Here is a 27,778-nt window from a genome sequence, read left to right as displayed (position 1 = left end):
GGTTATTCCTGCTCACTGTCCTGCAAGGCATTCCCCAACCTGTGTTTAGTTTCCTCAACTGTATTAGATAATGACCAGATAACCAATATTTATGTCACTGGTCAAGGTATAAATACTCGCCAGGATAACAAGAAAACACTCCTTTTTTTTCTTCGAAGATCGTACCCTGGGATCTTGTATATCAACCCGAGAGGGTGGGTTGGGGAAAGGCTGTGGATGGCCATGGGTTAATATTGTACAGTGATGTAGTGATAAAGGGTATAACCAAGACTGTTCCCTAAGCTTATTAAACAAAGTGTGGGTGAATCTTCTGAGAGTTTGAATAATTAGTAAAACATAGATCTGCTTTGGGTTGTACTGCCTGAATGAACAAACTGGACAGACAGCATCTGATATTGATCACTCTGATCTTGTGCGGACCTACAGTACTCCTGCAATGGTAAATAGTCTAAAGCAGTGGCTGAAGTTTAGAGATTCATTGGAATATCATTTCAGTTGATATTTAATATACTATACAGAAGTTTTTAATCACAGCAGTCTGGTTTTCAGATTTCCAAACATACTTAAGGTTAAATATGTTAGCACTGAATTCCCATCACAAGGGATTGTTGAAAAGGAAGCTTCCAAAATTAGGACCAGGGGAAAGTGAGGTCTGCAGATGCTGGAGATCAAAGTTGAAACTTTATTGCTGGAACAGCACAGCAGGTCAGGCAGCATCCAGGGAACTGGAGATTCGACGTTTCGGGCACAGGCCCTTCTTCAGGAATGAGCAGAGAGTGTTCAGCAGGAGAGGATAAAAGGTAGGGAGGAGGGACTTGGAGGAGGGGCGTTGGAAATGTGATAGGTGGAAAGAGGTCAAGGTGAGGGTGATAGGTCGGAGTAGGATGGAGGCGGAGAGGTCAAGAAGAAGACTGCAGGTCAGGAAGGCGGTGCCGGGCTGGAGGGATTCGGCTGAGACAAGGTGGGGGGAGGGGGGATGAAGAAACTGGTGAAGTCCAAGTTCATCCCCTGTGGTTGGAGGGTTCCCAGTCGGAAGATAAGACGCCCCTCCTCTGACCGTCGCGTTGTTGTGGTTTGGCGGTGGATGAGTCCAATGATCTGCATATCCTCGGTGGAGTGGGAAGGGGAGTTGAAATGCTGTGCTACAGGGTGGTTGGGTTGGTTCGTCCGGGTGGCCCAGAGGTGCTCTCTGAATCGCTCCGCAAGTAGGCGGCCTGTCTCCCCAATATAGAGGAGGCCACACCGGCTGCAGCGGATGCAGTAGATGATGTGGGTGGAGGTGCAGGTGAATCTGTGGCGGATATGGAAGTTTCCTTTGGGGCCTTGGAGAGAAGTGAGGGGGGAGGTGTGGGCGCAAGTGTTGCACCTCCTGCGGTTGCAAGGGAAGGTGCCGGGAGTGGAGGTTGGGTCGGTGGGGGGTGTGGATCTGACAAGGGAGTCGCGGAGGGAGTGGTCTCTACGGAAAGCTGATAGGGGAGGGGAGGGAAATATATCCTTGGTGCTGGGGTCTGTTTGGAGGTGGCGGAAGTGACGGCGGATGATGCGCTGTACATGGAGATTGGTGGGGTGGTAGGTGAGGACCAGTGGGGTTCTGTCCTGGTGGCGGTTGGAGGGGCGGGGCTCAAGGGCGGAGGAGCGGGAAGTGGAGGAGATGCGGTGGAGGGCACCGTCGACCACGTCGGGGGGGAAATTGCGGTCCTTGAAGAAGGAGGCCATCTGTGTTGTACGTATTTTGAACTGGTCCTCCTGGGAGCAGATGCGGCGGAGACGAAGGAATTGGGAGAATGGGATGGCGTTTTTACAGGGGGCAGGATGGGAGGAGGTGTAGTCCAGGACTCCACCCTCCCCTTCCTAGACCTTTCTGTTTCTATCTCAGGCGACCGAATCAACACGGACATCTACTACAAACCAACCGACTCCCACAGCTACCTGGACTACACCTCCTCCCATCCTGCCCCCTGTAAAAACGCCATCCCATTCTCCCAATTCCTTCGTCTCCGCCGCATCTGCTCCCAGGAGGACCAGTTCAAAATACGTACAACACAGATGGCCTCCTTCTTCAAGGACCGCAATTTCCCCCCCGACGTGGTCGACGGTGCCCTCCACCGCATCTCCTCCACTTCCCGCTCCTCCGACGTTGAGCCCCGCCCCTCCAACCGCCACCAGGACAGAACCCCACTGGTCCTCACCTACCACCCCACCAATCTCCATGTACAGCGCATCATCCGCCGTCACTTCCGCCACCTCCAAACAGACCCCAGCACCAAGGATATATTTCCCTCCCCTCCCCTATCAGCTTTCCGTAGAGACCACTCCCTCCGCGACTCCCTTGTCAGATCCACACCCCCCACCGACCCAACCTCCACTCCCGGCACCTTCCCTTGCAACCGCAGGAGGTGCAACACTTGCGCCCACACCTCCCCCCTCACTTCTCTCCAAGGCCCCAAAGGAAACTTCCATATCCGCCACAGATTCACCTGCACCTCCACCCACATCATCTACTGCATCCGCTGCAGCCGGTGTGGCCTCCTCTATATTGGGGAGACAGGCCGCCTACTTGCGGAGCAATTCAGAGAGCACCTCTGGGCCACCCGGACGAACCAACCCAACCACCCTGTAGCACAGCATTTCAACTCCCCCTCCCACTCCACCGAGGATATGCAGGTCATTGGACTCATCCACCGCCAAACCACAACAACGCGACGGTCGGAGGAGGAGCGTCTTATCTTCCGACTGGGAACCCTCCAACCGCAGGGGATGAACTTGGACTTCACCAGTTTCTTCATCCCCCCTCCCCCCACCTTGTCTCAGCCGAATCCCTCCAGCCCGGCACCGCCTTCCTGACCTGCAGTCTTCTTCTTGACCTCTCCACCTCCATCCTACTCTGACCTATCACCCTCACCTTGACCTCTTTCCACCTATCACATTTCCAACGCCCCTCCTCCAAGTCCCTCCTCCCTACCTTTTATCTTCTCCTGCTAAACACTCTCTGCTCATTCCTGAAGAAGGGCCTGTGCCCGAAACGTCGAATCTCCTGTTCCCTGGATGCTGCCTGACCTGCTGTGCTGTTCCAGCAATAAAGTTTCAAAATTAGGACCAGGTCAATCTCAGACAATTCCACAAAAACTGTGTCCTTCAGAACCAATTACAGATATTCAAAAATGTTTTTCTTTTGAATAAATGCTTGAAAGCCACATAAAAACAAGCTGACATTGATACACAATCCAATTTGTATGAAAGATTTCAAAATTAAGAGCGGATATAAAAATTAAAATTCAAAATATCAAGGTTAGTATTTTGCAAACATCACAAGGAACAGAATGTGGGGTATGAGCCAATATCAGAGAAATTCATTTCTCAAATAAACATTTATTCTTTTTCCCTTCACTGATGCTGCCTGGTCACCTGACTGCTCCCTGGCATTTTCTGTTCTTAATCTTTGATAAATTCTGCAACAGCAGTCAGACCAGCTGAGCTGAGGCAAAGCCCAACATTCATATACTAATAAAGGAGAGAGAGAGATCATAGCTCTGGAAATACTGGGTATCCATTGTGAATATTTCCTCTAGAAAACACATGAGAAAACCACAAAAAATATTTAACCAGAACTCACTAGAATTTGCAGCAGTGAGTTAGAATACAATAAAGGTAAAGCTACCAAAGTCTTACCGGAACATAGGAATGTTCTCTCTCACTGGGGAGAAATGACTGGTGGTGGTTTAAACTGAGGGTTACCATGGTTCAGGTGAGGGGAGAGGATGAGAAGGAGAGTCCTTAATGGTAATCTCAGCCAGTATGAGAATTGAAACCACACTGTTGACATCACTCTACATTGTAAACCAGCCACAGAGCCAACGTGTCTGACACCCACCACCACTATTGCAGACTTGTACTCAGATCTTGGCCAGACTGGAGTTTCAGATAGACTGACATTTCAAAACTGCTGTTATAGATTTCCTTGTTCATTTGGTTCAAGAAGATAGGCCAGACAACAAGTTGTCATCACTCAATTTCTTGGTAAAATGTAATGGCTTGAGATGAACCACCTGCAATGAAATTTTAAAGATGTTCTTTACTGGAGTTAACAAAACTGTTGCAAATGACACCAGCGAAAATGTACTTGCAAGGATGATCAAATGCAAACAGCAGAGGAGGAGAAAAAGCCGCTGTGATAGGGTTGAGAATAGGAACTACAAAACAGTGAAATAGGCATGTAATCCACAGGTCATCAATATAAAACATAACCTAAACCCAGAAAAGTGCATTCAATAGCTTGCCACACTCCCCTATAAATTACTTAAAACATCTGATACCTTTCAATACAGTCAATTCATACAATGAAAGTTAAGTCCAACTAACATATCTTGTTAGTTTAATTGGCACCAAGCCATGTCATATTGTCTTGTTAAGTACACATTGTTAGACTAATTGCTGACAAAAGGCACTCCCAGAATGTTCAAGTGTATGAAATACAGAATCAAATGTACTCATGCCAAAGCTGTCTCTTTAGTATTTCTTAGTTATATTCTTAAGAAGCGATCCTTTGTGATGAACATGGGATGGAGCAGTACACTAGCCAAAATGACAGCCAAACCCTTTCCTGCTTTAGTCATCTTAAAGACACGTGTGAAGCAGCAACACATCCTACAGCTGGGAAACAGCCAGGATGCCACTGGGAACAGACATAATCTATCATATTCCTGTAAAGAGAACTAAAAAGGAAAACTGATACTGGCTGTTTAAAAGTGGCAGTTCATTTCCGTTGGACACGCACTATGATGGGTCAACCAAGGAGTGCCTTTAATGTAAGGATCTGCTCAGATGCCCACAATCTGCAACTCTGCATTCACCCAGCAGGGTGGGAAGTACTTGGACATTATGAAGTGAGGAAAGGATGGAATCAAATTGTAATGAAACTCAAATTAAAACAAAAAAAAAGTATCAATTTCATTCTGCAACCACAAATATGAACTTATTTGGACTTTTAGCATAATAAAGTATTCCAAGGCATTTCACAGGAGCATTATGAAACATTTAGAACACTGCAGAGAAGGAGATATTAAATCGGATTATTTACAAGGTGGCTTCCTACAAGGTGCGGAGAGAAAGGTAAAGAGGCAGTGAGGCCTGTCAGTGAATCCCAGAGTTTAGGGCCTAAGCAACTGAAACTATGGTCACCATTGGTGGAACAATTAAAACTGAGAATGCACAAAAGCAGAGTTGGAAGTATGAAGAGATTTCGATGCGTTACGCAGCTGGACGAGATTACAGAGGTACAAAAGGTACAAAAATATTACTGGGCTTTGAAAGCAAAAGATGAAAAGCTTAAAATTGAGGCACTGCTTACACAGGAGCCAATATTAATGAACACAGTGCCGATTGGTGAACGGGACATTTTGAAGGTTAAACATAGGCAGCATAGTTTTGGATGATCCTACATTTGTGGAATATAGAACATATGAGATCAAGAGCTTGTGGAAATATTCAAGCCGAGAAGTGAACAACGGCTTGGATGAGAATCTCAGCAGCAGTTGATAAAAAACAGCTGATGTTCTGGAGGTGGAAATAGGCAAACTTAGTGATAACTTGAATACGTAATTAGAAACTCATCTTGAAACAAATATAACTCCAAGGTCACAAACAAACAGTCTGGTTCCAGTCTCAGACAGTTCCTGAGAATGGATGGAGACAGGAGCTAGGGAATGGAGAATGTTGTGGGAACCAAAAGAAAAAAATCATTTGTCAACATGAGTAAAATATTCAGTCTTGGAAAATTTCTACTCATCCATGTTGGACAAGAAACACTCCATGAGTGAAGAGGTTGAGATATTGGTGACAGTATCATCAGCTTTCATGTTGAATTTGATAGTTTATGATGATGCAAAGGAATAGCATATGGTTAAGAAACAAAGATCTTTGCGGTCAAGATCTTTGGAACACACTTAAAGTTACGGTAGAGAAGCTGGAAGAGAAACCAGCACAGGTAATTCTATGGTTATAATTTGACAGATGAGGGTAGGACCAAGTCAGCACAACCAGCTTGATGGTGGAGAAGAAGCATTGGAGGAACATGGTACGGTCAACTGTGTCAAAGCTGAATACAGATGGAGACGGATGATGAGGGAAAATTTACCTTTATCACAGTCACAGAAACATTTTATCTTGCACTAATCAGGTCATTTTGCAAGGATCAAATTTTAGGGAAAACCAACATTTATACTGCATGAGAGAACACTGATTGCTGAGCAAGTAGACTCTGATATAGCCAGCTCATGTTGTACTAGTTCTTGATCTTAAGAACTCAGCTACTTGAGCAGTCAAGTTCATTTTTAACAACACCATCATGCCTCACTAGCACAGCACACTGTAAATCAAGTCCCATTATTCCCAGATTCAAACAATTTTTTTAAAAAAAGTACACAATATTCTGCAATTTACCTGATTTTAACTTACATCAACAGAAAGCACAGAACAGGTTTCTGTACTTAACAAGAATCAATATTTATTACAAGTAATTAGACTCCAGCCACAGCTAAACAATTATTGAGTCATACAGCATGGAAACAGACCCTTGAGTCTAACAAGTCCATGCTGAACATAATTGCAAACTAGAGTAGTATCACCTGCCTGCTCCTGGTCCATATCCCTCCAAACCTTTCCTGTTTATGTAACTATCCAAATGTCTTTTAAATGTTGTAATTGTAGCCTCATCCACCACTTCCACAGGAAGTTCATTCCACATTCTTCTGTGTAAAATATTTGCCTTTTTGAATCTCGCTCCTTTCACCTTACAAGCATGCCCTCTTATCTTGAAATCCCCCACCCTGGGGAAAAGCCAACTACCATCAACTCTATGAACTAACAGCACATAGCACTATTAATTAAAACGCTAAACTCGAATGGAAAATCTATAGTTCAGTTGTCTATGTCCACAAATTCTATGGAGTTAATTCTAGCTGATCCAACAGATTCTTTTTGGCTTCCTTTTTCCAAAGGCTTCAAATAAAGCACTGATATGACTTTCGATTTGAAAATGCAGCTGCATCCAATAATTTGAACACAGGATGAAGCCTATTTAAGAGGAAAGGCAATTAACATGAACTATCAGCACATAACACTATGGAAAATCAACAGTTCAGTTGTCTGTGTCCACAAATTCTGTTGAGTTAGTTCTAGCTGATCCAACCGGTTCTTTCTGGTGTCCTTTTTCCAAATGCTTCCACTGTTTTGCAAGTGTCACATGGTAGCTGGTTCAGTTGTCAAAGGTTTCTGATTTAACAACTGAAAGTCACAGCTGACAACAAGCTCAAGGAAAGGCTAACTGGTTTTCTTCAGGTTTAAAGTGAGTTTTGACTGCAGGGAAAGACTGAATCTGGAAAAGAAATCAAAATCCAAAATGGAACAGTCAAAGGAGTTCCTTTTCCTCTGTGTAAAGTTGAGAAATCGGTCAGAGATTCTCTACTACAGCTTACCACAGGCGTCCTGTCACTGGTCAATGTGCACACTGAGATTCCTATTGTTTTACGTGCTAAAAGACTGTCCTTCCAAGAAGCATCAAATAAGGTGTGAGCCATTTGTTTACTGATGCTGAAATAGGATGGCATCAAAACCATCTTACCAGATAATGGGCCGAAGGGCCTGTTTCCACGCTGTAATGTAATCTAATCTAAAAAAAAAAATTGTTATTCTGATCAGACAATTTCTCACTGTATATGGCTCAAATTCATGAACAGCCCTAACATGGGCACTGTTGGTCCAGAAAATGAGCCCAGTGTATGTCAGGTCACTCTGGAAGGGCAAGGTATACCATAAATTGAGCAACAGGTGAAACTTGCAGTTTCTCACTGCTAGTACCCAATAGTAACACAAGTGGTGCTCACCATTAATAGTATACTACCATCAAGCCAAGAGATGTGCTGGCTATCACACAAATTAGCAATGTGGTGTATGGATTTCAGTGTTGACAAAATGTTTTCTTTTATAAGCACTACTCAAGTTCTTTACTACTAAATTCAAAGCTTGTGCGAAGATTTGTAGCTCGGGTGTTCATTGTTGTGGTTCTGTTCGCCAAGCTGGGAATTTGTGTTGCAGACGTTTCGTCCCCTGTCTAGGTGACATCCTTAGTGCTTGGGAGCCTCCTGTAAAGCGCTTCTGTGATCTTTCCTCCGGCATTTATAGTGGTTTGAATCTGCTGCTTCCGGTTGTTGGTTCCAGCTGTCCGCTGAAGTGGCTGCAGTGGCCGGTATATTGGGTCCAGGTCAATGTGCTTGTTGATTGAATCTGTGGATGAGTGGCATGCCTCTAGGAATTCCCTGGGTGTTCTCTCTTTGGCTTGTCCTATAATAGTAGTGTTGTCCCAGTCAAACTCATGTTGCTTGTCAGTTGCATGTGTGGCTACTAAGGATAGCTGGTCGTGTCGTTTCGTGGCTCGTTGGTGTTCATGGATGCGGATCGTTAGCTGTCTTCCTGTTTGTCCTATGTAGTGTTTTGTGCAGTCCTTACATAGGATTTTGTACACTACGTTGGTTTTGCTCATGCTGGGTATCGGGTCCTTTGTCCTGGTGAGTTGTTGTCTGAGTGTGGCTGTTGATTTGTGTGCTGTTATGAGTCCTAGTGGTCGTAGTAGTCTGGCTGTCAGTTCAGAAATGTTCTTGATGTATGGTAAAGTGGCTAGTCCTTTGGGTTGTGGCATGTCCTCATTCCGTTGTCTTTCCCTTAGGCATCTGTTGATGAAATTGTGGGGGTATCCGTTTTTGGTGAATACATTGTAGAGGTGTTCTTCTTCCTCTCCTTGCAGTTCTGGTGTGCTGCAGTGTGTTGTGGCCCTTTTGAACAGTGTCTTGATGCAACTTCTTTTGTGTGTGTTGGGGTGGTTGCTTTCGTAGTTCAGGACTTGGTCTGTGTGTGTGGCTTTCCTGTATACCTTTGTGGTGAATTCTCCATTCAGTGTTCTCTAAATGACTACTAAATGACTATTCACAGAAACATGATCATAAAGAAGGTGTGAATATGGTTAGTCAAATGCTCAAATAGTTCATAGCAGACTCTCTGGTTTCAGAAGTGGAGATGGTGGGGTGTGTGACGAGAGTTGGGGGGGGGGGGGGGAAAACGGGAAGAGAGACGAGAGACAATAAAAATAGGTAAACATGCAGACAAATAAAAGCTGCAGAGAAGTCCAGTGGTTAGGCGGTCAATCTGTTAATTAATACTGATCTGTTTTGCAATGGCACACAGTTTGAAAGTGATTTAAATCCAATATATCCATTTCAAGCGATGTCAATCTTTAATTTAGCATCTGTTATGCTGTTCCTGCTAATACTCTGCTGGAAGCGTGGTACAGAAGGTCTGCCAAGGGAATACTCCAAATTAGTAAGACAAATCAGTCTCATACTGATGTTACACTTCGATTTTCAGTCAAACAGTGCCCTCTGCAGAGGATGTATGTTAGCACCAGTGTATGAACAACAACTTACATGTATGCACTACCTTTAATGCAGTTTCACAATAACATTACTGAACAAATTGTCGCATTAGGCAACATAGGGATAGACACTCGGTCAGATAACCAAAAGTTCAGTCAAAAAGATAGGCTTTAAGAAGCATCTTAAGAGGAGGGAAGAAAAAGGTAGACAGGCAAATGTGTGTAGGAAGGGAATTCTAGCTTTGAGAGTCCAAGCAACTGAAAAATATGGCCTCCAATCATGCAGCAGTTAAAATTGAAGGGACTCAAAAAGCCAAAATTAGAGGTGCACCTGTACCTCAGAAGGTTGTAAAGTTGAAGGAGATTTCAGAGATAGGGAAGAATGAGACGATGGATCAGTTGAAAGTTTTCAAATCAAAACTTTGACCGAGAGACAGTGTGGGTCGGCATCAATAGGCTTGATAGGGATTGGGACTAGACGCTGGTCAGGACAGAGACATAGGCAAGATTGTTTAAATGACCTTAAATTTACAGCACGTAGAATTTGAGACCAGTCAGCAGGTTGGTCACATCTGGAGATAACAAAAAATGAATAAGGTATTCAACAGCAGGTGAACTAAGGCCATGGCAAAATTGAGTGATATTGACATGACCCTCTCTCACTAATATCCTTACAAGGACACCAATTCGACGGGGATAACACACCCAACCTAGGACAAGCCAAACAGAGACATGCACGAGAATTCCTAGAAGCATAGCATTCTAACCGGAACTCTATCAAAAAACACATCAAGTTAGAGCCCATCTACCACTCCCTGAGAAAAAGAACAGGAAATGACATCACCAACCCAAAGAAACCCAAACATATAAGTAGAAAGCATGAATCATCAGCAATGCTTCGTCCAGAGGCTCATTGAAGATGTTACCTTGTATGGTGATGAAACGTCTGAAAACGAACCTTCCAGCTCAGCGAGCAAACCTACATCCAGAACCTCAACCTGAGCTATAAATCTTCTCAAAACTTGCTATTTGTATACATCTTCAGCCACAAATAGATGTTCCAGCTTGGCCTTCTCCCGAAATCCTCAGCACCACACATCAGTTTTTAACCAATTCAATTCACTCCACGTGGCATCAAGAAATGGTTAGTGCAAAGGCTATGGGCCCTCACAATATTCCAGCAGTTGTGTGCAGTAACTCTAGCCAAGCTGTTCCAGTACAGATACAACATTGGCATCTGTAAATGTGGAAAAATTGGTTAACTCCTATCCAAAATGCAGGTCAAATCCAATCAGCCAAATACCACTCCAGTCTATTCTCAGTCATTTGCAAAGTAATGGAAGGCAAAGTAATTGAAGGAGTTATTTATAGAGCCATCCAGTAGAAATAAAAAAGAGAAATTGCTAAGATAACTCAGCAAGTTGGTATTTTCTGCAGAGAGAAAGCAAAATTACTTCTGAAGAACTTTCTCTCCACTGATGCTGAGTTTGCCCAGCAATTTTTGTTGTTGTTTCTGGTTTCCAGCATCTGCAGTTCTTTGGGTTTTTTGGAGCCATCAAGCAGCATTGACAAAAGCAGATACCTACTTACTGATGCCAAGCTTGGTGTCCAACAGGACACTCAGCTCCTAATCTTAATACAATATTGGTCCAGATATGAAAAGAGAACAAAGTTCCAGAGGTGAGGTGAGGTGAGGTGAGGTGAGAATAACTACCTTTAAATCAAGACTATTCCCCCTATCCATGCTCATGATTTTATAAACCTCTGTAAGGTCACCCCTCAGCCTCCAACACTCCAGGGAACAAAGGCCCCAGCCTATTCAGCCTCTCCCTATAGCTCTCAGCGTCCAGTCCTGGCAATATCTTTGTAAATCTTTTCTGCACCTTCTCAAATTTAACAACATCCTTCCTATATGCTGTATTCTAAAAGTGGCCTTACCAACATCCTGTACAGCCACAACTCCTATACTCAATGCTCTGAAAAATGAAGCTGAAAATGTGTTGCGGGAAAAGCGCAGCAGGTCAGGCAGCATCCAAGGAACAGGAGAATCGACGTTTCGGGCATAAGCCCTTCTTCAGGAATGAGGAAAGTGTGTCCAGCAGGCTAAGATAAAAGGTAGGGAGGAGGGACTTGGGGGAGGGGCTTTGGAAATGCAATAGGTGGAGGGAGGTCAAGGTGAGGGTGATAGGCTGGAGTGGGGTGGGGGTGGAGAGGTCAGGAAGATGATTGCAGGTTAGGAAGGCGGTGCTGAGTTCGAGGGATTTGACTGAGACAAGATGGGGGGAGGGGAAATGAGGAAACTGGAGAAATCTGAGTTCATCCCTTGTGGTTGGAGGGTTACTAGGCGGAAGATGAGGCGCTCTTCCTCCAACCGTCGTGTTGCCATGGTCTGGCGATGGAGGACTCCAAGGACCTGCATGTCCTTGGTGGAGTGGGAGGGGGAGTTAAAGTGTTGGGCTGGTTGGTCCGGGAGTCCCAGAGATGTTCTCTGAAACGTTACGCAAGTAGGCGGCCTGTCTCCCCAATATAGAGGAGGCCACATCGGGTGGAGCGGATGCAATAGATGATGTGTGTGGAGGTCCAGGTGAATTTGTGGCGGATATGGAAGTGTCCCTTGGGGCCTTGGAGGGAAGTAAGGGGGGAGGTGTGGGCGCAAGTTTTGCATTTCTTGCGGTTGCAGGGGAAGGTGCCGGGAGTGGAGATTGGGTTGGTGGGGGGTGTGGACCTGACGAGGGAGTCACGGAGGGAGTGGTCTTTTCGGAACGCTGATAGGGGAGGGGAGGGAAATATATCACTGGTGGTGGGGTCCGTTTGGAGGTGTCGGAAATGACGGTGGATGATACGTTGTACATGGAGGTTGGTGGGGTGGTAGGTGAGGATCAGTGGGGTTCTGTCCTGGTGGCAGTTGGAAGGGCGGGGCTCAAGGGCGGAGGAGCGGGAAGTGGAAGAGATGCGGTGGAGGGCATCGTCGACTACGTCTGGCGGGAAATTGCGGTCCTTGAAGAAGGAGGCCATCTGGGTTGTACGGTTTTGGAACTGGTCCTCCTGGGAGCAGATGCGGTGGAGACGAAGGAATTGGGAATATGGGATGGTGTTTTTACAGGGGGCAGGGTGGGAGAAGGTGTAATCTAGATAGCTGTGGGAGTCGGTCGGTTTATAGTAGATGTCCGTGTCGATTCGGTCACCTGAGATAGAAATGGAAAGGTCTAGAAAGGGGACGGAGGAGTCTGAGACAGTCCAGGTGAATTTGAGGTCGGGGTGGAAGGTGTTAGTAAAGTGGATGAACTGTTCAACCTCCTCGTGGGAGCACGAGGCAGCGCCGATACAATCATCGATGTAGCGGAGGAAAAGGTGGGGGTAGTGCCAGTGTAGCTGCGGAAGATGGACTGTTCCACATATCCTACGAAGAGGCAGGCATAGCTGGGGCCCATGCAGGTGCCCATGGCTACTCTTTTGGTTTGGAGGAAGTGGGAGGATTGGAAAGAGAAGTTGTTCAGGGTGAGGACCAGTTCAGTCAGTCGAGGGAGGTTGTCAGTAGAAGTTCCGTGTCGATGAAGGCAAGCATGCTAAATACCTTCTTCACTCCTGTCTTCTTCTGATTCTACTTTCCAGGAACTATGCACCTGCACGGAGAAAGTGAGGACTGCAGATGCTGGAGATCAGCACTGAAAATGTGTTGCTGGAAAAGCACAGCAGGTCAGGCAGCATCCAAAGAGCAGGAGAATCGACGTTTCGGGCATGAGCCCTTCTTCAGGAGTGTCGGAGGCTGAGGGGTGACCTATGCACCTGCACCCCTAGGTCCCATGGTTCAGCAGCATTCCCAGGGCCCTACAATTAACTATATACATGCCGCCCTGGCTTGCCTTTCCAGAACACAACACTTCACATTTATCTAAATTAAATTCCATCTGCCACTCTTTAGCTCATTGGTCCAACTGATCTTAGTTGTAACTCTGAGATACCGTTCTTCACTGTCCACTACACCACCTATTTTGGTGTAATTTGCAAACTTATTAACAAAATGCATATATTCAAGTCAAAACCACCTATATAAATGGTCAGTGGACCCAGCACCAATCCTTGTGGCACACTGCTATGTTCCCAACCATGCTCTAAATTCATCTGCGTTTCCTCTCAGACGGTTTGCTTTGAAATAAATACACAGTTTAATTTATCAATCTTACCTCGTTATCTACCAAGCTCTTGCCTGCTTTGACTATTCGACTTGTTCTCGTTATCTACCGTATCAGCCTCAGGCCTTTTTTGGCGGTGGGGGAATTGAGCGGGACGGTGAGGAGAGAAAGGATGCCGAAACTAAAGAAGAAACCGCATAAAGAAACGATTTAAATTGCCGGTTAATCCAGATGCTCCTTGCAACAGAACGACCAAAGGGAAAGCTTGCAATTTGACAAAGCTAAGTGTCCTGGCAAATGTTCAATAAAAAAAAGAATGGAAACATTCACAGGCAGCACGTGTGGAAAGTTAAACTGGAATTACCTGTTAGAGTTATTGTAGTGAAGATAAGTCACGATGACCTTAGATTTAATCCTGTCTCTTTGCTACAGGCTGTAACAACAATAAGAACGCTATCAGGTTCCTCACATTGAATCACCAAGACTTCACAACATGGAGAGCGCCATCTTATCAGTCTCACAATAACTTTATTGACAATCTCGCGACATTGGTTAAAGTCCAAAAAGGTATCAAAATATGTCCTGAAAGTTTAATTTAAAAACACATTTTTAAAAACAAGTTAAAACTTGCGAATCAACGTGCGTAACAAATTCAAGGCGATACTTAAGAATTCGTTTCATCCAATAAACCAATGCAGTCACTCTTCCCGCCGGTGAACCAAGGTTAATTTCAGCAGGATAATGGATGATCTCCCAGTCACAGGGCTGATGGTGCAGCTAGAAGGTGGATGCTACAGTTCTTTGTTGATACAGAGACAGTGGTGATACAAAACACTGCCAGATGTGGTCAGTCTCATTTTCATAATCCTGTCGTTGCTGCAGGGACGGGGATAATGGCGGCCAAGGCGCCTGCGCTCTGACGTCATTGGAATACGGTCTATGGGATCTACAGAGTCAGGTGGTTCAGGATGCGCCTGCGCACTGTCCCAAAGAGTGAAACTTTATGTAACAGTTTGCATAAGCTTTTCAGGAGGTGAGTGTGAATATTCATAGAGTACGTTTATTGTAGTAAAGAGATGGGAATTTATGGTATTACTGTTAAAACACATTATGTGTGCAAGATATGTGGTTAGATAATCTCTACTTGCCTTTGAGAAACTGATGCTGAGCTGCCTTCTTGATTTGCTGCAACCTGTGGTGGTGAGGATACCCACAGTGCCAGGATAGTGACCCAGCGACAGAGAACGATTGGCAGTATCGTTCCAGTCAGGATTGTATGCAGCCTGATAGGGAGTTTGCGGGTGGTCTTCTGTGCTGTCTTTCTAGTGGTACAGTCAATGAAGTGCTTCTGGTACTGTTGTCCTTATTATATAGAAAATGTGCAGTGAAGCTCCCAGAGACATTGGTGTGATAATGACAAATTATATTTTTTAAATCATGTTGACTGAGGGGCAAAAATTGGTAGGACAGTAGAAGAACCAGTGATTCATTAAGGTAAAAGGAAAGTTTTCTGCCTTTTTTTGAGGAAGTAATGTGATCTACTGATAAAGAAAATGCAGAGAATCTTATTTATCTGGATTTACAAAAGTTATTTGATAAAGTGTGTGTTGAAGTCTTGCTGATGGAGGTAACACAATGTTAAAGGCAGTGATAGCACCTTCTTGCCTCTGACCCAAAAGGTCTGAGTCTAAGTCCCATTCCAAGATCTAATAGCCAATGATGATGCATTCATAACATGTCCAAACTATCCTTCTAACATAAATCAATGACAAGCCATAAGAATGGGAGTAATTTCTGGTAAGCTATGTGAAAGAAAGGACAGTTAGACCTTTACCACAGCACAATTCATTGCGCCGGGACTACAAGATGTATCTAAAAATGTATGTTGATACAACAGTTTGGACCTGCTAGAAACAAAGGTGTAAGCAGAATTCATAATAGTTTGAAGAATAAAAGTGGATAAATATATGGAAAAGTTAAGGTGACAGGATTAAGTGGATAGCTCTTATTGCTTACCCAAAGTGGGAATTAAGTCATACATTATCTGTGTGAATGGTAGAACAAATGAATGCTGAAAATGTGTTGCTGGAAGAGCGCAGCAGGTCAGGCAGCATCCAAGGAGCAGGAGAATCGACGTTTCGGGCATGAGCCCTTCTTCAGGAATGAGGAAAGTGTGCCAAGCAGGCTAAAAGGTAGGGAGGAGGGACTTGGGGGAGGGGTGTTGGAAATGCGATAGGTGGAAGGAGGTTAAGGTGAGGGTGTTAGGCCAGAGTGGGGGTGGGGGCGGAGAGGTCAGGAAGAAGATTGCAGGTTAGGAAGATGGTGCTGAGTTTGAGGGTTGGGACTGAGACAAGATGGGGGGGAGGGGAAATGAGGAAACTGGAGAAATCTGAGTTCATCCCTTGTGGTTGGAGGGTTCCTAGGCGGAAGATGAGGCGCTCTTCCTCCAACCGTTGTGTTGCCATGGTCTGGCGATGGAGGAGGCCAAGGACCTGCATGTCCTTGGTGGAGTGGGAGGGGGAGTTGAAGTGTTGAGCCACGGGGTGATTGGGTTGGTTGGTCTGGGTGTCCCAGAGGTGTTCTCTGAAACGTTCCGTAAGTAGGCGGCCTGTCTCCCCAATATAGAGGAGGCCACATCGGGTGCAGTGGATGCAGTAAATGATGCGTGTGGAGGTGCAAGTGAATTTGTGGTGGATATGGAAGGATCCCTTGGGGCCTTGGAGGGAAGTAAGGGGGGAGGTGTGGGCACAAGTTTTGCATTTCTTGCGGTTGCAGGGGAAGGTGCTGGGAGTGGAGGTTGGGTTGGTGGGGGGTGTGGACCTGATGAGGGAGTCACGGAGGGAGTGGTCTTTTCGGAAAGCTGATAGGGGAGGGGAGGGAAATATATCCCTGGTGGTGGGGTCCGTTTGGAAGTGGTGGAAATGACGACGGATGATACGATGTATATGGAGGTTGGTGAGGTGGTAGGTGAGGACCAGTGGGGTTCTGTCCTGGTGGCGATTGGAGGGGCGGGGCTCAAGGGCGGAGGAGCGGGAAGTGGAGGAGATGCAGTGGAGAGCATCGTCGATCACATCTGGAGGGAAATTGCAGTCTTTGAAGAAGGAGGCCATCTGGGTTGTTCGGTATTGGAACTGGTCCTCCTGGGAGCAGATGCGGCGGAGATGAAGGAATTGGGAAAATGGGATGGCATTTTTACAGGGGGCAGGGTGGGAGGAGGTGTAGTCTAGGTAGCTGTGGGAGTCAGTCAGTGTATAGTAAATGTCCGTGTTGATTTGGTCACCCGAGATAGAAATGCAGTGGTCTAGGAAGGGGAGGGAGGAGTCTGAGACAGTCCAGGTAAATTTGAGGTCGGGTGGAAGGTGTTGGTAAAGTGGATGAACTGTTCAACCTCCTCGTGGGAGCACGTGGCCTCATTCCTGAAGAAGGGCTCATGCCCGAAACGTCGATTCTCTTGTTCCCTGGATGCTGCCTGACCTGCTGCGCTTTTCCAGCAACACATTTTCAGCTCTGATCTCCAGCATTTGCAGTCCTCACTTTCTCCTAGAACAAATGAATGGCCTATTCCTGTCTTATGTTCTTTCATAAAGCTAGGAGAAGTACCAAAGGCTGAGTGCTTTCCTTCTGTGGCATAAAGTTCTGTGAAATAAAGAAAGCTAAATTTGAATTGAATGTCCCTGCCTGACTTGAGACAAGGAATTTTGGTCTGTTGGATGTGATGTCGAACATGGAGCATCTGGAGTCTAATTGATTTTTTTTGAAATGTGTTAATCAGGTTTTACAAACTGTTCAAAGTTCCTACCCTGTATTAAAGTATATCAATAGTACCTGTCCTACTAAAATAATTTTAAAACTAGTGTTAAATTCATGTCAATAAAATTAACCTATAATGTAATTTATTAAACTCCTCAAGTGCTTGGATAATACTTAATAATAATTGAAGAGGTGTTATGAAATGGTTGAGGAACTGAGAGAGATGACCTTTCTTATCAGGCTGCAACACAGTACAGTAAACCACCCGCACAGTGTATCTCACTCCTCCATTTTCCCTCCGTATATCTTCATCATCCTGCACTAAACCTGATGCATCTGCTGGTGCGAGATACAATACTTTCAGCAGCACTCGTGGCGATTGGGCATTTCAGAAACAGACAAGTTGTTTCAGGAATCTACAGTTAATTTGCTTATTCACGATGAGCAGCATCACTGAGGATGAAAATCCATGGTCTTTGTGGCATATTTCTACCATAAATCAAACAAGAAGACATCAAAAGGGCTGGAAAGTTAAACCAGGGCCTACATAAAACTAACCTTTTTTAAATTAATCATTGATTGGGCATAAACATCATTTGTGAGGCCAGCATTTATTGCCAATCCCTAACTACCCTTGAGAATGTGGTTAGCTGTCATCTCGAACCAGAATCTATGTGCTTTAAATATGCCCACAATGGTGCTCGGCTAGGAATTCTAGGATTTTGCCTAATAAGAGGTGAAGATATTGTAGTTGAGTTCCAAGTCAGACTGGTGTGTGTCTTGGAGGGGAATATGCAGGTGGTGATTTTGTTGAGAGCATGTCTTGAATACTGGATCACTGAATGAGAAGATAAAGATTCAGGTATTTCCCAATTTCACAAAAAGTTTAAGCTCACAAGCAGAAGCCATTTTAATCTGGTAGTTAGCTCTAATACCTACAATGTTGCTGAGTCAAAATTCTGGAACTCACTGTAACAACAATGTAGATGTGCTGACATTGCACAGGGACTGAATCAGTTCAAGAAGACCGCTTACCTTCTCAAATGTTTGAAAATGGGAAATTCCTGTTTCTATTTGTGTGATGAAGCCATTGCTTACCTAAAGCAAGCTGGGAAGCGTTAGGAGGATGGGTCCCAGTGGCAGAGAGACATAATGCTCAGTTTTCCACTTTCTCAAGGACAGGTAGATTGACAATGTGTTATTCCAAGTAAAATGTCGCAGAATGGTTGGTCTGGGTTCTGTTGGGGGCAATTTGTGTATGGCATGAGTCAACCCGTAAATCCACATGAAGTTCCAACTGGGATTAGAATAAGGGGGGAAGTTTTAGTTAAATGATTTATATGATTACTGCTTATGAAGTTAAGCTTCATTTTTCATTTATTCTTATTCAAGAAAATAATCTGGTTAAAAGAAAATTAAACTGCAGAAACACAAATGCTGATGCAGCAGAGAGACATTTTCTGTGGAAATGCAGTGTGGCTGAACTGGCATGAACCTTGAGGCCTTATTTGGAAATGCAAAGTGAGGATGTCGTACCATACCAAGAAAGACCAAGCAATTGTGTTTAGTTAAGGATGAGAATGAAGCACAGATTTCAGAGAGGAGATAGTCAGTGGCAGTAGGTGCCATGCCACTTCTGGAATGTGTTAAAAAGAAAAAAACAAGATGTTTTTTTAAAATTGACCATTTTGGAATTTAAGCAATGTACTATCTACGAGACGCATTGAGGTAGCGTGCTGCCTCATAATCCTTTCTTGGGTGAACTCTCCTAACATTGGCTCAATAAGCACATGATGTTTAATACATTGCAATGCTTGGAGATCCTTTTCTTTGTTAGTACCATCCAGTTTATAACAAGTGTGAACATCAGCCAGAAGGCTTATGCTTCCTGATTTTTTTTTAAAAGGTACTTAAAATCACAGTGGCATATAGGTCTGCTCAGATGAAAGAATGTGAGTATGGCTGAGTGCATACCAATGATTGCTATTTTTTAGACATCTTAAATATGTTTACCTTATAGAAAGCTGTTTAGAAATAAATCTAATGTGGGCTGTTCCTGGAGGAAAAGGCAGTAGGGGCCCATACTTAGGCTTCTGTGGCTTCAAATGCTTATTACAATATCTGCGTCTGATATAAGTTTTGTTGTTCTTCAGACACGCCCTACAGAAATGAAGAGCAAAGATCCAACATCAGGAGAAAAACATACCAATCTCGACATAATGTATTTTCCTCTGTTTGCTAATATTTGTGATGCAATATGCTGCAAATTGGACTATAACAGGCAGGGGGGTCATGTCGCTCAGTGAAGAGTCCATCTGCTAGTTTCCAATTTTTATTCTCTGGCTGATTTTTCTGACTAGTAATAGAAAACAGTGGAAAATATACACCCATATATCTGAATGACTCTGCAATCTGTCTGATGCTTTCCTCCAAGGTTAGCAACATTGACAACAAGCGATAACTTCAGCCTGTATCTATTGTGATATCCATGGAAATTGATCAAAACAACAAGACTTCCTTGCACTCTTCTGGATTGTAAAGTATGATACAGATTTACAGCGATTTTTGAGAAGATTTGTAGCTCAGGTTAATGATAAGTATGTAAGTTAGCTCGCTGAGCTGGAAGGTTTGTTTTCAGATGTTTTGTCACCATACCACCAGCGCTTCACCAAAGACACTCACTGATAATGTTACTTAGTATGGTGACGAAATATCTGAAAAAAAAACTTCAAGCTCAGTGAGCTAACTTAATTACAGATTTACTGTAATCTAATCTGGATTTCCCTTTACTAATCTAAACTTTTCAATGAAAGAGGCTGTTCTAGGGCAAATGACTGCCTACTCAATTGCTGCAGTAGATTTTTTATTGTCCCATGTTAGGGGAAACATCATGACATTTCTGTGACATATTCATACACAGATGGTTTGGGGATGCTTTTGGAGCCAGATAACTAATATAAACCATTTACACCAATTCAACAAGACAGTGATTATTGTTCTGGAGGTCAGATCAGTGTCCAAAAAAAAAATTAGCTACTGTATCATTAATGTAGACAGTAATTGCACATAGCAAAATCACAGATGTGGTTGACTTTATGGGAATTAATAAAAAACTTAATTTTCCGATTGGGCAGTTCTCCTCTGTCTGTAACCCTCTGAAAGAATTCATTTAAGTTGGAGAATTCAGAGGGTTCCATTACCTGGCATATCTGCTGCTGGACTCAATACATCTGCTGTCAGCATTATACTTCCCAGACCTGACGTACTCTGGCACCTTAATCCTACACTCACCACCAGCTGAAAGTTTCCTTGCTAATATCAGTTCCGAGGAAGGGCATTCACTCGAAACTTTAACTCTGATTTCTCTCTGCAGATGCTGCCAGACTTACTGAGTTTTTCCAGCAGCTGTTCTTGAATTCCTGAACAAGTTTGTAACGGAAAACCCCCATCCTAGAATCCCCAGTATAGAGGCCATTTAAAGTTTAGTGAGTCTTAAACTGATTAGGGATGGAAATATGATTTCTGACACTAATATCTGGCCAATTGACTTGAACCTTCAGAGGTATGGCAATCAGCATTGTATTGTTGCTCTGCTTCTACATTTTTGCCAATAACGCAGAGCTTCACATTTCTGGCTGGTTATTCCAATAGCTCCTTCAGATTGGGTTGGAAGAATTGAGCTATAGGGAGAGGCTGAACAGGCTGGGGCTGTTTTCCCTGGAGCGTCGAAGGCTGAGGGGTAACCTTATACAGGTTTACAAAATTATGAGGGGCATGGATAGGGTAAATAGGCAAACTCTTTTCTCTGGGATTGGGGAGTGCAGAACTAGAGGGAATAGGTTTAGGGTGAGAGAGGAAAGATATAAAAGAGACCTAAGGGGCAATTTTTTCGCAGAGGGTGGTGCGTGTATGGAATGAGCTGCCAGAGGAAGTGGTGGAGACTGGTACAATTGCAACATTTAAGAGGCATTTGGAGGGGTATATGAATAGGAAGGGTTTGGAGGGATATGGCAGGTGGGACTAGATTGGGTTGGGATATCTGGTCGGCTGGACGGGTTGGACCAAAGGGTCTGTTTCTATGCTGTACATCTCTGACTCTATGACTCTAATTGCAGAGCATACCTTAAATGAATTTCCTTCCTTGTAGAGCTGGATCATTAATAAGCCACACACTGGCTGTCATATTCTGGTATGCATTCACCAAGATATTGTAAAATTCTGGGATATTTAAATCACTTTCCAATATATTCGTGGACACGTGGGTGAGTGTGAGAGTGAATGGAAGAATGTGTAGATGTGAAAATAGACAAAATGACTGAGGTAAATGGCTAAGGGCAGCTGGACAATTTGCACGTTGGGGAGAGTTGGATCATGGGATCTAGACGGGTTGAAGGGTCTAGGGATGTGGAGGGGATTGTTGTTGGGAGGCCTTAGGGTTGGATTAGTTGCACAGTTACTCAGGAGTCAAACTAGGACTTGTTCATTTGACATTTGCAAAGTGTCCAACCCAAATTCAGGGTCAGGACCTTGCTGAAGATTGGTGTTGGGCAGAGATAGTGATGTTGATTTATGAGGACAGTCTATCGAGGTAAGAAAATTCAAGGTAAGTAGTGTCGAAGTGTGGCTCCATCTGGGTTATTGGCTGACAAAGTCTTTATAGTTTTTGAGTTCACCTCCTGGATGTTGTTTTTGGACAAGCTTCTTAGTGAAGTATGGAAGGGAGGGCCAGCTCAGTCTGTTACGTTTGGGTATGTCATGCAGAGTCATAAACACAGTACTGAAAGGAACATTTAATAAGGAATTTTAACAAAAGGTGCAACACTCTTTCTTCCACAAGAAAGAAACTGTCCTGAACTGCCCTGCAACTGACAAGGCATGCCAGTGTATTTATTTCTCTGACTATGCTAGTCTCAACAAACACACTTAAATAAAATAAAACCAGTATAATGTGAATTATGTACAAGTGAAATGTAAATTTAAGAAAAAAACAACTTTGCCACCTTTGTGCTTTTATGTAATGGAAGTGGTGTTCAGGGGGAAAATTGGCCACAATGAAGAGCCTTTTTATTTGACTCTTTTATTGCTACCCATGATCTGCTACCTTGTCAGCTGATGGTGAATTTCACCATCGAAACACTTTCCATACACAGTAATTGCACATATTTCTTTTGTCAACACTTTTTTTCAATTTTAATTGTAATTGTATGAAAAATGGGGGGAGAAAACATGAAGTTGGAAGTGACACCACTTTAGTTCCACAGTCTGAAATTGCACACCGCCTACAATATTGCAGACTTTTAAAAAACTGTCCAGTCGTTACTTCCCTGTACTTTAATTGCCTTGCGATCATATGTAGTAATCCCAGGTATTTAAGGAGCCAGTAGCAATCTAGTAAACTAGCACAAAATAATACTTAGCTGTAAAGCACTGCCAACAGTATTGCAGATATAATTCAATCATAAATTCAGAATGTCTTGGAGTGCAGAAATAAATCACAAGAATAGTTTCAGGAATGAGAAACTTCAGTTATGAGGATAGATTAAAGAAGTTGGGACTACTTTCCTTAGAAAGAAGTCAGTTCAGACGAAATTTGATAAAATCATGAATGAACTGGATTCCATAGATAGAAGCTCTTCAGGCTTGTAAAAGGAACAAGCGAAAGAGTGTAAATTTAAAGTGATGTGCAAACAAAGCAAGGATGATGAGAGGGGAAAAAAAACTTCTTTTACGCAGTGAGTAATTAGAATATGGAATGCAATGCTTGGAAATGTGGTGGAAGCAGGCTCAGTTGAGGCATTCCAATGAGCATTGGAAAGAAATAATGTGCAAGGGAGTAGGGGAAAAGAAAAGGAGATTTGCATGAGGTAATGATGTTCATTTAATGAGCTGGAGCAGGTATGATGGGCCAATGGCCTCTTTTTGTGCCCATAATAATTATGTGATTGAGATCCTTCTTGATTTTTACCAAGTCAATAACTAACAAGAAAAGACTACAGACCTCAAAAAATACACTAAATGTTACTGTCAGCATTTCTGACCTAATTGTTTGCACTTGTTAATTATGCAGACACAAACAGGCCGAGGAGAACAAGTCAATAATTTCCTGTGCTTGGCTATGTATAGAAAGGTAAAGTGATATCTGACTGCATTTCTTGCACAAAGAGCAGGTATAAACTGACGTCATTCTCAAGTGATAAGAAATCGCTGCTAGGTGTAAAATGAAAAAGCGTATGCACTGGAATAAAATTAACTTCCTCCTAATAGTCACCCTCCCTCTCCCATTTCCACTGCAGCATCACTATCATTTCCTAACTCCCAGGTGAGGAGGCGGTCGGCTCTCAGTGCAGACTTCATCCTATACTCCCAGTGTAGGCTTTACTCCCACCAATCCTGCAACAGATGCTCTTGTCTCCCAACCCGCACCTGCTTCTGAGGCCTTGGAACAGGTTTCACCTCCATGCTCCTACTGCAGGTCACACCACCAAAAATAGATCACTTGGAGTAAATATAAACTTTAACACTGTATTTCCATTAATTTACATGTAGCCTGTAAGACTCCATTATATTAATTTAAATAGCCCACATCTTAATAGGCATGTTTAGATATGTTGGAGTTCTGCTTATTTTGAATAGTTCAAATGCAAATCAACAATCAGATCAACAAAGGCAAAATTACCTCCATAATAAATCTTCCCACTTAAATGTTATATGCCCACATTAAAATGTTTTGGAAAATGATCAGACGTTGTCTACAACATGGCCTTCATATGTAGCTATGCCTCTGCAACTTTTGCTTTGCACTGTGTCATTATCTGCCATTTACTGGGTAAATGTTGCTGATTTTGATGGGTGCCATGGGAAATGCCTGCAAAAGCAGCATGGTGCCCAGGTTGACTCTTACAAAGAAGGCCTACCATATCTTTTGCCATCAAGCACTTAAGAGCCTCATCTGAAAGCAGGTTCTGAAAGGGCAGAGCTTTCTGGGTCAGAAGTTGCTGGCTAATTGAAGGTCTGAAGCCACTGCACTCTCAGTGGTGTTGCACAAACACCCATAGCTTCTGCCAGCAGAGGGAGTCAGAGAAATCTGAAGCAAGGACAGAATGTTGACTGTCAGCAGCCATGTCCTGTTGATTCCTGAAGAAGGGCCTGTGCCCGAAACGTCGAATCTCCTGTTCCCTGGATGCTGCCTGACCTGCTGTGCTGTTCCAGCAATAAAGTTTAAACTTTGATCTCCAGCATCTGCAGACCTCACTTTCTCCTGTCGATATATTACCCTTGCTCAGGCATTGAATGACTTTGATCAAGACCTCCTCAGCCTCCTACCAAGCTGACAACTAGTATTGACATTTCTTTTCTCTCAGGTGGGTCACTTTTCGGCTGGAGCACTTATAGCTGGATTATACCTAACTGAATGGTCACAGAAGGGTGTCAATTGGCAGCGGCATAAGAAGGTGGCTTCTGGACCTTCTCTCCCAGAACTTAGTTCTGGCAATGGTGACAGGGTTCAGGAACACCCCTGTTCTGCCTAATTAAATGTCCTTCCCACCTCCTACCTCCAAGACCCCTGCCATGTCAATTAATTTTAATAAGACAACATTATTTGGTCTCCTTCCCTATCAGAAAGATGTTGTAAAACTTGAAAGGGTTCAGAAAAGATTTACAAGGATGTTGCCAGGGTTAGTGGATTTGAGCTATAGGGACAGGCTGAACAGGCTGGGGCTGTTTTCCCTGGAGGGTCTGAGGTTGAGGGGTGACCTTATAGAGGTTTATAAAATTGAGAGGCATGGATAGGGTAAATAGACAAAGTCTTTTCCCTGGGGTCGGGGAGTCTAGAACTAGAGGGAATAGGTTTAGGGTGAGAGGGGAAAGACATAAAAGAGACCTAAGGGGCAACTTTTTTACACAGAGGATGGTACGTGTATGGAATGAGTTGCCAGAGGAAGTGGTGGAGGCTAGTACAATTACAACATTTAAGAGGCATTTGGATGGGTATATGAATAGGAAGGGTTTGGAAGGATATGGGCCGGGTGCTGGAGGTGGGACTAGATTGGTTTGGGATATCTTGTTGGCATGGACAGGTTGGACCAAAGGGTCTGTTTCCATGCGAAGTATCTTGTGTTGGGGCAAATTGTACATCAGCTGTAGTGGTTTAGGAAGAAATGCCAGCTGATATAACTAAAGCTTTTTGCATAAGTCCTCAATTCAAATTAAGAAAGAAATATAGGATGGCTAACTCTAGTTAAATATAACCATTGAAAATACAATTGTATTTAACCTAATTTCTGGTTGACTAATTTGTGCATATTTCTAGCTGCTAAACAGCTGATAGAATAAATGATTCATATCACAGGTTTTACATTGACAGCAAAATACTTGATATCAAGAAAAGACAGATTTAATCTAACTCTGACTACATTTTTGTGTTCATTTGCAGTACACTGAAATGTTAGGTGTGGTTATTGTTGGGATTGGCACTGCTGGCAGAGTTCGGGTCCGTGATCTGCTGAATCCGTTGACAAACAGCGCCATAGAAAAGCTTAAACTCATGGGTTTTGTCTCCAGGTAAGAAATGTTAATGTTGTTTCTACACATAAGCACAAGTTCGTGATATGGAACTGAAGTATTCTGGCTAAATTGGAACAACGTTTGTCAGCCCCAGTTCAAAGTAAATGGTGTGATTTAGCTAAAGGTTTTGGGGGTCAAAGTTCCTCAGAAATATTGCCAACTTTCATGCTAAAATTAGAGATTTATGTTTGGGGACTACAAACCCCCTCAAATCTGCCTGTCCCACCCTTCTGCTGAGAACATTGGACTCCTGGCTGGAGAAGATCTGGATGTTCCCATATAGGCCATTAAGGATTGGAACCACTACTAAGCTCTTACTGGCCATCTGCAAAGAGACGTGGTAGCAGACATATCCCAATGTTGAGAATCCTTCTGTTCATGGCCTACAAGAGGTGCAACATAAATTCAAAGGCTAGTGTATCAAGGGAGAAGAACAGCCTTCCAGTGAATATGCTTAGTAGTGGTTCCAATCCTTAATGGCCTATACGGGAACATCCAAATCTTCTCCAGCTAGGAGTCCAATGTTCTCAGCAGAAGTGTGGGACAGACAGGTTGAGGGGATTGGGGTCCCCAAACCTAAATCTCTAATTTTAGCATGAAAGTTGGCAATACGTCTGAGGAACTTTGACCACTGAGAATCCTAGAGTTTTGTAAATTGGCTATATTTTTGAAAGTATAATCCAGCTCAACTGGAAAGTTGTAGTCCCTCACACTTATTCACATTGATTTCCAGATGATCTATGTTTAACAATTTTGCTCATTCAGCAACCTCTGATACCTTTTAATTGTTGCAAATTCTGATGTCCCCTTGCAATTGCACCAAACATCTGTAAACACAGATTCAGCAAAAAGATTCCTTGTGATATTCAGGTAATTCTGGCATAACACATATTTCTGCAGCGTGATTTGGCTATAACGTTGCTGCAGAATTAGGGAACGGTATTTTGAAGAACACTTACCTTTGTTGGCAATAGCACGATTCCAGATGGGATCGATTCGTGTGCTTCGTTCAGTGCGTGTGCCGATGTGCGTGCTGAAATCCCTGTGCTGTTCTGTCTATGCGCCAGTGTTCTTACTGTTCTGTGTGTGCACCGAAATCCCTATGCTGTTCTGTGCATGCACTGGCGTTCTTCTGTCCTGCGCATATGCCAATGTTAGCTGCTGAGAAAGCAACTTTCTGTGAGAGGTACTGTACAGACAGCAGCTTTCTTACGTTTTTTTACATGTACAGTGTTAAATGGCTTTTGTTAATAAATATGATTTCAACCTTCACTTAGGCTGTGCTATACTCTGCATTAGACTTTTTTGGGTGATTTTTGAGTGATTTGTGAGTGATACTTTTTGCTGGTCTGCTCCAACTTCACTTTTCCATAGGCCCGATTATTTCAATTAAGCAATTTTGTATTAAGTGAGGTTTCACTGGGACACAACTAAGGCGTTATAGGAGAATGACTTGTATCAAACCTTTTCCAAATCAGAACAACAGCTATCCACCCTAATTCCTTATTTCCTATCTATTCACCAACTTCCTATCCAGATTGCTGGGTTTGGTAACACCTTCATATTTCCAACAAGCCTGTTGTGAGATACATATTGAATGGCTTCCATGTAATCCTCAGTTACTGATTTCTCCTTAACTATACAATCAGTCTCTTCAAAGCATTGAATTAGAATGTATGCTTAATTCACCACTAACTACCTAATGATGGTGCTTATTAATTAACCTATGCAATTTTAATTCCTTTGCTCCCAACTCGCACATAGGAACAATGCATTGACATACCTAACAAACTCCTTTGTGAGGGGAAGTCATCATTAAATGATGGGACCTTCCTGAACCTTGCAAACCTTAGCTGGGTTGGGCAGAGGCCCAAGTAAGCATAGTTAAATTGGGGTGCTATCTATGCTG

General features: G+C 43.5%; 2 protein-coding genes across 8 annotated transcripts in view; one reads left to right on the top strand and one right to left on the bottom strand.

Annotated features, from left to right (window-relative positions):
- The window catches only part of coa1 (cytochrome C oxidase assembly factor 1), a 59,417-nt gene extending 44,965 nt beyond the window's left edge, over window positions 1-14,452 (bottom strand). For 2 of the 6 annotated variants that reach the window (XM_087987245.1, XM_087987243.1), the window contains exons 1-2: window positions 13,919-14,445; window positions 13,606-13,735 (exon numbers count right to left, since the gene is read on the bottom strand). The gene's annotated coding sequence lies outside the window, so the exon portion shown is untranslated. Of the gene's footprint in view, window positions 1-13,605; window positions 13,736-13,918 lie in introns of all 6 variants that reach the window. The other 4 variants (XM_087987244.1, XM_087987247.1, XM_087987248.1 and 1 more) reach the window with 4 other exon arrangements.
- A 354-nt stretch (window positions 14,453-14,806) lies between these two features.
- blvra (biliverdin reductase A) overlaps window positions 14,807-27,778 on the top strand; it is a 69,621-nt gene continuing 56,649 nt past the window's right edge. Inside the window, exons 1-2 of one of the 2 annotated variants that reach the window (XM_087987240.1) lie at window positions 14,807-14,905; window positions 25,739-25,866. In XM_087987240.1, coding sequence (XP_087843366.1) covers window positions 14,831-14,905; window positions 25,739-25,866 — 203 coding nt within the window. In that variant the 5' untranslated portion in view covers window positions 14,807-14,830. Of the gene's footprint in view, window positions 14,906-24,041; window positions 24,666-25,738; window positions 25,867-27,778 lie in introns of those variants that run through there. The other variant, XM_087987242.1, reaches the window with a different exon arrangement.

This window comes from Chiloscyllium plagiosum, unplaced genomic scaffold (assembly GCF_037043375.1).
Source record: "Chiloscyllium plagiosum isolate Xiang-an unplaced genomic scaffold, Cpla_swu_hap1 HiC_scaffold_5, whole genome shotgun sequence".
Classification (NCBI taxonomy): domain Eukaryota; kingdom Metazoa; phylum Chordata; class Chondrichthyes; order Orectolobiformes; family Hemiscylliidae; genus Chiloscyllium; species Chiloscyllium plagiosum.
The sequence above is the reverse complement of the archived record's forward strand: the minus strand, read 5'-3'. Positions and strand labels throughout refer to the sequence as shown.